The sequence below is a fragment of the Piliocolobus tephrosceles genome, chromosome 13 (genome assembly GCF_002776525.5).
Source record: "Piliocolobus tephrosceles isolate RC106 chromosome 13, ASM277652v3, whole genome shotgun sequence".
Classification (NCBI taxonomy): domain Eukaryota; kingdom Metazoa; phylum Chordata; class Mammalia; order Primates; family Cercopithecidae; genus Piliocolobus; species Piliocolobus tephrosceles.
In genome coordinates this window covers 43,838,312-43,849,889 of record NC_045446.1, presented here as the reverse complement: position 1 = coordinate 43,849,889, position 11,578 = coordinate 43,838,312, and the positions used below count along the sequence as shown (strand labels likewise).

Genomic DNA, 11,578 nt, shown 5'->3' with positions numbered 1-11,578 from the left:
AATGTGCCCATTTTGTCACTTTATTTTCTGCAACCATTTCAAGATATGTTCCCAATCTCTGTCATGAACCTGACTAGAATTTTTAGATATGTTTTACCCTGCAACAATTGGCTGCAACTTTCTATGATTACAGCAGCTTTTTTTTTTAATGAGTACTATAGGTTGAATATCCCTTATCTAAAATGGTTGGGACTTGCAGTGTTTCAGATTTTGTGTTTTGGGGGGTTTTGGAGTACAGTTCTTTGCAGTACACTTACTGGTTGAGCATCCTTTTTTGAAAATCTGAAATCTGAAACGCTCCAATGAGTATTTCCTTTGGGTTCATGTCAGTGCTCAAAAAGTTTTAGAACAGAGCATTTCACATTTCAGATTTTCAGATTAGGGATACATAAACTGTAACATTTAATGACTTAAAAACAACATTATCCATCATTTGTTGACCATCTACTGGCTGCCAGACAATATACTCTACCTTCATTTACATTACTAGACATAATCCTCACAATAGCCCTTTGAGATTTTAGAAAGTCTCCTAAAAGTGTCCTGGATGACACATATTAAATGGCCAAACCATGATTTTTTTTAAACTCACATCTGCCAGCCTCCAATATTCATGTTCTTTTTACTAAGCCTTGTTTCCCTACTAAAATGTATTTTTTAAATGTGATTATTGCCTTGATGTTCTAGGGAAGATCCAAGTAACTGTTTCCAGACCCGCCTGACTTGATCTTATTGAGGAACTGACAGCAAGTTAATACATTTAAATTGAATTTTCACTGAAATTCATTAAGAACGTACAGTAATGTGAACAATGACAGAGCTATTTCTTATCAGAAGGATAAAGTGGAACTTATATATCTAGCTCTTTCTATACTTTTATATAGCTAATATTAGTGTTAAGATAAGACAGAAGTATATTTAAGAGAGGTCAGCATTTTAACTCCTTAAGCAGTGCTGTTGAATGTTACTTGTTAACAGAATCAAGAGAAAGAAAGAAAATTCAGAAAAGAGTAACACACAATAGTTTAGTCTGTTTGTGTTTTTGAGTACATTTTTATGAATATCACCGGTCATTTAAATGCTCATTGTTTTATTGCAAAGCAAAGTTTTCCTTTATGTTTTTCTGAAGGAAAGATTTACCAAGTAATTAGTAGTATGAAGATTATAGAATGAATGAATGCATTATGAGAGAGGGAGAATATTGAAGGCCCATACAAATGTGATGGGACCACAATTTATTTTTGCATGAGTTTAAGTTCAATTTATGGCTCACCATACATATTATGGTGAGCAGTAAAGGCTTTATAAAACACAGGCAATAACTTGGATGTTCATCTACCCCATTATCAATCAAGCAATTCCACTGTATTAGAGTTATATATTTACTACCCTTACTTCTAAGAGAAGTAATTTTGTAAAGTTCATGAAAGCAGGGTTACTAGCAATGATTTCTACTATTTCTAGCTAATATTTACTAAGCACTAATTGTGTGTCAGGAATTGTAATGTTTTACATGCAGCCAACAAGAAATGAGGAGGAAAAGTAGGAAAATATTGTTTATGGCCAATGGGTGTTTTTACAACTACAATTAAGACTAAAATAAATGTATATTTTAGGATGGCAACATAGAATATAAATGTTTTATATGCTAACAGTGTCAAATACTCCATCTCACAAAAATTGGAAAGGGAATGCAGACAGCAGGTAGAAGTGTTCACATTTTAATTGCTTTATCTTTAATAATAGAAACAAGGAATATTATTTAAAGCTGACAGATCAAGTAGTAGAATTATTAAGTACATTTAGCACTACAAAGTTAACATTAAATTGAGTGATGATGTTGGTGGTGGCAGATCCTGTCTATGTCTCTTGACCATGGTGGTGATTGCAGAACTATGTGACTTTATCAAAGTACATGTAAATATATACCAAAAAGAGTGAGTTTTGCTGCATATAAATTATACTTCAGAAAAGTGACTTTTAAAAACAGCTGAAGTAGCAACTCCCACCTTCTTTGGGTCAAATGAATTATTACATGATTTGATTCCTAATTTTTCTGAAAAATACTTTTCTTTAAAACCATGTACTAACTCTATGCTCACCTCTGTACTTGTTATTGGTATTATCAGTGCAACTCTTGAACATACAGAAAAAAATTGGTGTGAAGAAAAGAGAAGGCCCAAGAGGGTGTGAGAAAAAGAAAAGGGAAGGGAAATGATAACGAAATATCCTAATTTTGTTATTGCTTAAGGTAGGAGTTTAGTAAATAGTGTTGAAAAGAGAGAACTAAAGGTATTATACTAAGGTTATACTTATAAAAGTTAGCTACTACAACAAAAATACAAAGATCTTTCTAAATAAAAGGATTAATACTTTGGGGGGAAAATCAAAAGACCACGTAGTGAACTATTTCTAAAAAAAATTTATAGATACAGAAAAAATAACAGAAAATGGTAGCATCAGGAACATAAAACTGTTTCTTATATCAATAAGTGTAAATAGGCTAAATTTACCCATTAAAAGAAAAAGAATTTCAGATTGGCTTGCCAAAGAAAGCCCAATTCTGTGCACTTTGTAGAGCCACACCTAAAACAAAACAATTCAGAGAAGTTAAAATGTAAAGAATAAAGACATTCAGGTCAATGCAAACAAAATGCAAACAGCTGTCATGATATTGATACCAGACAAGGGGGAATCAGGGCCAAAATATTATATAATCAATCATATTAATGGGAGTAGGGCTAAAGAGCAAAATCATGGGCCCTCTTTCATAGATAGCCGGGTGTGGTGGCGTGCACCTGTAGTCCTAGCTACTTACTTGGGAAGCTGAGATGGGAGGATCGCTTGAGCCCAGGAATTCAAGATTACAGTGAGCTATGATTGTACCACTGTACTCCAGCCTAGATGACAGAGACCCTGTCTACAAAAAAAAAAGATAAAATTAAGTTTACATAGAAAAATAAACAATGACAAGGAAGACCAAAATAGAAGGGTGCAGGATGGGGAGTAGCAGAAGGAATAGTGCTACCAAATATTAAAACACATTATAAAGCCTTAATAATTAAAACAGTATATTATTGGTTCTTGAATGGAGAGATGCATTGAAGAGAATGGTATAGACCTAACTATATGTGGCATCTCATGTAATTGAAGAAATGATTTACTGTAGCAAATTCTATTGAGACAGTTGTGTAAAAAAAAAAAAAAAGTTTAATCCACACTATAAAATTGTACACTGAATTTCAAATAATCAAAGATTAAATGCAAGAGAAGTCAAATGCTAAAAATACTAGAAGGAAACATAAGGTTTATAAACTTGGGGGATGGGAGTCTTTCTAAATAAGAACTTAAATTCAGAAACCCTGAAAGAAACATTGTAAATCTAATTGCATCTATATAAATTTCTAAATGGCAGAATATGCTATAAGCAAAGTCACAAGAACAACTACATACTGAAAATAATTTTTCAATTTCTGTCACAACAAAAAGCTAATCTCTCCCACATATAAGTAGATTATATAAATAAATAGACTACAAACCCAATAGAAAATTGGACAAATAATTGAACGGTGGCTCACAAAAAAGGAAATACAGATGACTCTTAAACATGTGCTCAGTCTCTGTCATACTAAGAAAAATGTCTTAAGAAATCTTTGCTTTACTCAAGGTCACACAGAATTTTCCTGTGTTTCCTTCTTGGAGTTTCAGTTTTTACATTTATGTCTATGATTTATTTCAAATTAATTTTTGTGTATAAGTGTGCGGTAAAGTTAGATATTAGTATTTTCTAGCACCCTTAATTGAAATGCTATCCTTTCCCATGAATTGCTTGGCATATCTTGAAAATTAATTGACCGTATTCATGTAAGTCTATTTCTGTGTTCTTTTCATTTGATCTTTAAGGCTGTCTTTTCACCAGTACCATACTGTGTTAATTACTGTAACTTTATACTGAGTCTTGGTCAGGTAAGGACAGTCTCCCAATTTTGATCTTTTTAAAAATTGCTTTGATAGTTTGGTCATGTGGCAGGGGGGAGTTTAAAATAAATGCTAAAATCTGGCTATTTCTGCTTAAAAAAAGAGACTGCTAGAATTATGAAGGGATTGGATTGAATGAATATATCAATTTGGGAATGATCAACATTTTAATATTGAGTTTTCCAGTTCATGAGCATAATGTATCTTTTCATTTTTAAGTTGTCTTTTTAATTTATTTTTTGTTAATGGAGTCTGTCTCTGTCACCCAGGCTAGAGTGCAGTGTCATGATCTTGGCTCACTGCAACCTTTGTCTCCTGGGTTCAAGCAATTCTCCTGCCTCAGCCTCTCGAGAGGCTGGAATTACAGGCGCCTGCCACCACGTCCAGCTAATTCTTTGTATTTTTAGTAGAGATGGGGTTTCAACATGGTGGCCAGGCTGGCCTTGATCTCTTCACCTTGCTTGCTTGCTTTCCTTTCATGTTTTTGTTCTGTTTTTGCCTTGTCATTTCATTCCTTTGCTCAGAGCAAAATAAGCTTAAATGTTACCATTTTCCTTACTTTGTCCTGAAATTTTATGTATCTCCACTCTTTTCAACCCCCTTTCTCCTTCTCTTCCAACAAGTACCGTTTACCTTAGGAACGTGGGGTTCCTCTTTCCTTTACTTCCATTCAAAGCATTAAAATGTGGCATCATGCATAATGGAAAGCATATGGATTTCACAATTAGACCTTAAGGTGAATCTCTGCTACATCAGCTGACTAGTTATCTGGTTAGTTGAAGAAGACCAGGTATTTGGGCAGGTTACTCTCTGCCCAAGTTACTCTCTGAATTTAAGTTTTTTTAATTTATAAAACGAAGATTATAATCCAACTTTGTAAAATTATTCAAAAGTCTAAATGAGATGCTTGACACAAAGTAGTTGCTTAATAAATATTAATTCCCAGTCTGAGTTACAACTGGTGCACATGAGATTAGCATTAGGTTTATACTTTATAAAAGTTAATGAAATGAATTTAAGCATTGTGGTATTAACACTTACCTTTTATTCAGCACTTCACATTTTCTACACATTAACATAGATTGTCTCAATATAAGCCACTGGCATTGGTTCATAGTGCTTAAAGGATTCCTTTAGTATTTTCATAACTGTCTACTTCCTCATCTTCAGATCTGCTTTTTTCACATTTATTAGTTTGAGTTTGTTCAGTAATAGAGCGGTAGTATCATTTTCTATTTTTCAGCATGTAATTTTTCAAAGCATATTATAGCTATATGTTAGCCTTAGCTAAGCTTTAGTGGGTCTACTCATTATTTGTACATTAATGATGGGGAAATGAGTCCAATTTCCAAATAAATATTACTTTTTAAAGATACCTTTATTATATAAACTAGAAACTAATTTTTTAAAACTCATTTAATTTCCATTTGACTTTCTAGTACATTTTCTTTTATGCATACCAAGCATTTTTGCTACCATTGTTATTTCACTGAAATCTTCATATATATTGTGGAAAACAGTGGTTTATTTTGACTTATTTATTATCTCCTTTGTTTTAAATCTTTTTACTCTGTGGTTATTTATACAAACAGTGATACAAAATTCCTAGTGTTTACTAGAAATTGTTTCTTTATGCACCTCTATCTTATCCTTTCGTGACCAAAAGTTTATGAGGCATTTCTAAGGGATAAAGGATTTCCCATTTTTATCTATTCACCATGTGAGCCGTTCTAGTGACAAATGAATTCTGGGCAGTGAATCGAGAAGGACACAGATGTCAAAGCCATGAATTTATAAATGGTCTGTTAAGAGGGTGCTTTTGTCCAATCAGCGCTTTGTTAATTTCACCTACAAGAAGAAATAATTATTCAATTATAGCTTCTATCTGACAAAAATCAAATGACAAATGTGTCAGAATGCGAAGGTAAAGGGTTAGTCAGGATTCTGGCAGGTGGTCCAAGATTTTAGCCAGCTGTGAGGAGGTGGATATAGAACCAAATTGACCTATAACACTGATTACATATCCTTATGAATATGCATAGATCTTACTAACTGAAAGATTAAAAATAATTTTATTTCCAAATTCTAGCAATATAAAAACTGTGCTTTTCTGTATGTTTGTGAAAGACAAATAATTTGAAAAATACACAACACCCCAAAATAAAATCATGTTCTTCTTTAGTTTGTCTTCTAATTACCAACAACATATTCAAAATTGTTTTATTACTTTTAGTAACGATTTTTTCTTATGAAAAAGTTATCTTTATTTTTATGGTGTCACTAATATATTAATATAGAACCAGAGATAAGTAAAATTTTTCAGTAAAAGGCCATATAGTAAATGTTTTTCAGTTTTATAGGCCATATAGCCCCTGTCCCAGCTATTCAACTCTGCCACTGTAGTGCAGTGTGGCCAAAGACAACATGTAAACAAATGAATGTGGTAGTGTTACAGCTAAACTTTATATATTAATACAAAAACTGGCAGCAGCCTGGATTTGACTATGGGCCACAGTCTGCTGACCCTGATAGAGAGACTGGTGGCATTTTAAAACTTTAGTAAGATTTTAAAAGATATTCTAAAATAACAGAACTGTATGAACTATGTTAAGTATCTTGAATGTCTGTGCACTGCACAACTCCAGAGGATATTCAGTTCCCATGAACTATGTAGTGTGAATGGCACTCGGACCATATGGTGGCCCTGATAATAACCTCCCTCCATTTCTGCTCATTTATGTCAAGGGTATCTGTATCTAGCCTGCTTCCTGTTTTGTAGATAAAGTTTTATTGAAACACAGCCATGCTTATTTGTTTACATATTGTCTGTGGCTGCTTTCACACCAACAATAGCAGAAAGCAGTAATTTCAACAAAATTCAGTTTTGTCCACAAAACCTAAACTGGTAACTTCACAAAAAATGTTTCCTGACCACCTGACTATACCCTTACTATGTTCCTCTTTAATGATGAAATGACAGGGCACAATGTGGGAAAGCTTCTATAATTATTCAGTCCAACAAAGGATGTATCAGGAAGTTAGCCACATACCTAATGTTGCTTCCAAATTCTTATATTTTTATTCAGTGTTTCTCATCTTAAGGATCTGGTTCAGGAAACTAAATATACTTCCTTATGGCTGATCTTCTTACTGAGTTAACATTTTCAATAACAAATCAGTTACTTTGAAGAATTTGTATAAGTCAAGAATTTAAACACAATCCAGAGGCTTTGTTTGTGGAGGAAGGGGAGAGTTTGCATGGCCATGGACTCTGTTCTGGTGCAGCTGGCATGTCTCCCTCACATGCCTATCAGGGAAGACTTGAGAAACTTCTTGTCAGTGACTTAGTACTAGGTAGTTTTTTCTGAGTATCTCACAAGTTAGATTTGGAAGCAGGTGCTTTGATGCCAGTAAATCTTATCATCGGCTTTATTTGGAGAATAATGCTGCTATTAGTGAATAATAAAATTGCTAAGGCTGTGGAAATAAACGTTTGGAGGAAGGAGAGGGTAATTTTTCTACTGTTTACACCTGAAAGCTAGTTAATACTCATGGTTTTGTTTGTTTGTGCTGCGTTTCTTTGGTACATTTATACTTGTTTCAGTTTGCTGATATGGGAACATGTGATTTATATTTTTAATTCTTGAGTACCCTAAAAGTTGATATTTGAGATATTGGAAAGACAAAGTTAATTTTGTTATTTCTTTACTTGTTATTAGTGGAGAGTTTCTCCTTAACTCATGTAACACTTACCTTCTTGGTTCTCTTCCTTTTGTGGCCCCAGCTTCTTGGTCAAGTTCCTTGAATTCTAGTATTCATTATCCACTCTCCCTAGGTCTCGTGAACTCCTGTTACTTATCTTTCATTTATATGCCTATGGTCTCCAAATTTATGTCTTCAACTTAGATAACCTCTTTTGAATTTCAGACCTTTGTATTCAGACATTTTTATCTGTTTGTCTCTTAAGCACTAAATGCTCCTGTTCCTTTTGAATCTCCCCATATTTATGTCCTATTATAATATATACCGTCACAATCTGTGCTGTTACTGAAGCTAAATGCTGTCATCCTTGACCTTTTCCCCCACAGCCAGTCAGTCTCAAAATCCTCTGAGTTCTACTTCATAAATATCCCTTGAAGACATCTCATCCTTTCCCTTCCCACAGCAATATCCTAGTTCAGATCACCTGGTTTATTTTAACGATCTCTTAATTTGTCTCAGTTTTCATCTTAGACTCTCCCATTATTCTCCACATTGCATTCTAGGTGGTTCATCTAAAATCAAAATCTAGTCATGTTGCTACCCTATGTAAAATTTTTTACTGGATTATCATTATTCTTAGAAGAAAGTCCAATTTACTCATTTGGTTTACTCAGCATGTAGTCTTTGGTCTCTACTTAACTTTCTAGCCTTTTGTCTGTTTCTCTCTAAATTAGATTGTATATGGGCCATCCCATCTATTGTGACCCTTTATCCACACTGCTGCTCACTTTGCCTAGAATACACTTTCCTTCCCCACTCCCAACTCACTGGGCTTCAGTTCTTATCTTATATATTATCCCTTCTCCCCTGCCCCAGGCAAGTCTGAATTAGCTAGTTTTGCCATGAGCTCCCTTAGTACCTTGTATGCTCTCACTCTTAGTATTTATTACCTCACAAGTAACTCTGCATTTCTTCCTCAAAAATTATCTAAATATAAGTTTATTGAGGGTAGTGATATGTGTCCATAGTCTGTAAATTAGACTGGCACATACTTTATGCTTATAAATACTTTTCTATTAAATGAGAGTAATATGAAGTGGTCTTCTGTATAATGATAAAACCCTATTACATGATTTTCTTACATGCTACATATCTTTTTAAATGATTTGTCCTTTTCTACATGTAAAGATCTAGTACCTTTTAAGTTAGCACACTTTAAGTTTTAATATCAATAAATATGTTTATTTCAGGATTGTTTAATTATATGATCCTATTTTAATTCAGACCCTATCATTGGAATCCCTGTTTTAATCTTATCATCATGATAATGGGTATCTGTTTTGTTTTTTTTTTTTTTGAGATGGAGTCTCGCTGTGTCTCCCAGACTGGAGTGCAATGGCGCGATCTCGGCTCATTGCAAGCTCTGCCTCCCTGGTTCACGCCATTCTCCTGCCTCAGCCTCCCGAGTAGCTGGGACTACAGGTGCCCGCCACCACGCCCAGCTAATTTTTTGTATTTTTAGTAGAGACAGGGGTTCACGGTGTTAGCCAGGATGGTCTCGATATCGTTACCTCGTGATCCACCCACCTCGGCCTCCCAAAGTGCTGGGATTACAGACGTGAGCCACCGTGCCTGGCCAATAATGGGTATCTGTTTTTAAAAGAGGCTACAAGATGAAGCATGGTTGTTTTTCCTGATCTATACCTTCATTAATCTCCCATTGCTAGTAATCCTTACTGATGGATTTGATATTTATATTTAGCCTTTAAAAAAATATATTCCATAAGAAAAGGAGATAATGCTTAATTTTTGGGCATTTTATTTGTTACAGTCTACCCTGACATTTGCACTATCAGCCTTGTAGCAGTGAGTGATGTGAATAAACATGCTGATAGAATTGCTTTTTGGGATGATGTCTATGGCTTCAAGATGTCCTGCATGAAGAAAGCAGTTATTCCAGAAGCTGTTGTGGAAGTTTTAGATCCGAAGACTCTTATTTCAGAACCTTGTGGTATTAAGGTAGGTGTTTTGCCAACTTTATTTTTTATAATGGCATTGCTATTTTTCTTAATTCAGCATTTGAAATTAATACATTGATTTTATATGTGGGCTTTCAAAACAGTACTTTTCCCATTGTAGTCAGTCTAAAACAAATTGAGGTCATAATGTTTACCAGTTGACTATATCATCTCTTTGGAATCACTTCTCTATATATTAAAACTCCTTATACTCAGTTTTACAGTCCTTCAAATCTAACTCTGAACCAGTTAATAATTTATATTTACTTTGGCTTAATCAAGGTAAAAAGTCCTGCTGTATTATTAGTTCTGCTTTATCACCCCCTCCTAGCCTTATTTTAGCTTCTCATTTATAGCTAGATTATTCATTCGTGTCATATATTCCACACAGTTTAACTTCTCTCATTCAGATTTCTTCCAGCGTTTTCAGGTGAATTACATACAGTGAATTTCCCCATGAAACGAAAGCCCTACTATGTTCAGATTTCTCAGTTAATTACTTTTGTATTTTGTCAACTTATTTTTTGCCATGTTAATCTCTTGTTTTATTGTGAATTTTTCTATGTTGAATTTACATGGGTTCACTAATAACTTTACAGCAAAAAATAATACTGCTTAACTCCTTAATTTGTTTCAACTAGATAATCAAATCTAGAGCAGTATGTTCAGTGTTAGGTTCAGGATATTGTCTTTTTTTTTTTTGTCTCTTGAGACAGAGTCTCGCTGTCACCCAGGCTGGAGTGCAGTGGCGCGATCTCAGCTCACTGCAATCTCTCTGCCTCCCGGGTTCAAGCAGTTCCCCTGCCTCAGCCTCCCGAGTAGTTAGGACTATAGGCATGCACCACCATGCCTGGCTAATTTTTTGTATTTTAGTAGAGATGGGGTTTCACCATGTTGGCCAGGATGGTCTCGATCTCCTGACCTTGTGATCCGCCTGTCTTGGCCTCCCAAAGTGCTGTCTTCTCTTTTTAATCATGCTGTTACTTTCTATACCATCAATATTTCTTCTCTGTACAAAGTATTTAGTACATATTTAATTTTCTTAAATGGATACAGCATTAAAAGTTAGTATAGAGTAATAAACGAAGTTTATTAACAAGAGCAGGCTGATTAAAAGTGCGTTCAGCTTTTAAGAAAAACAGTTTGCTCGATGGTTACAAGACTGTTCAGTGCTCTGGTACACTGATAGTAAAGGGTTTATTTGGGCTCTTTGGCTCAGGATAGGAGTGTATAGTTATGACCAAGTAAGCCTTAAAGTTGAGCAGAAAGAGGAGAGTTGGTGGAGGTTGCTGATTTCTCTCTCTAGTGATCTCTGCTTAATGCAAAAACTGCTATCAATAAATGGCTGAGATAGAAAAATTTAGAACTGAAAACAAGGTGTTAAAAAGTGTATGTACTCTTTTTTTTTTTAACATTTATTTACATTTATTTAAGTAAATAGTTTGTTCTGTATTCTCCAGTCCTCCCACAAACACATTGTGCTCTTAAAATTTTTTTCTCAAATTGTTTTCAATAGTGTCTCAGGTGTGTGGTTACATTAATTGCATTCACTGGGTTATGATCTTCTCCTGACTGGTCAGCTGATGACGGTCTTTACAGCACATTTCTGATTAGACTCCTGTAGTTGAAAGGTGATTACATCCCTTCTCCAAAGTGTAATGGAGAAGGATTTGAAAAAGGCAGAATGGGAAAATAAAGATAATTTGCTATTTTTTCTCCAGGTTGAATCTCCATAGTTTTGCTGTTTTGTTTGAATTGTGTGGTTTCTCCTCATATCTAACAAAACTTATCTTCAAATACAATTATAGACATGAATTTTAAAACAAGTGTCTTTTCATTAGCCTGTGTTTTCTTTTTTTTTTTTTTTTTTTTTTTTTTTT

At 34.3% G+C, this 11,578-nt stretch overlaps 1 protein-coding gene across 2 annotated transcripts in view; it reads left to right on the top strand.

The window, feature by feature from the left end:
* PRMT3 (protein arginine methyltransferase 3) overlaps positions 1 to 11,578 on the top strand; it is a 131,647-nt gene that overhangs the window by 73,445 nt on the left and 46,624 nt on the right. For both annotated transcript variants that reach the window (XM_023191503.2, XM_023191504.2), the window contains one exon: positions 9,512 to 9,699. In XM_023191503.2, the coding sequence (XP_023047271.1) occupies positions 9,512 to 9,699 (188 nt within the window). The remainder of the gene's footprint in view (positions 1 to 9,511; positions 9,700 to 11,578) is intronic.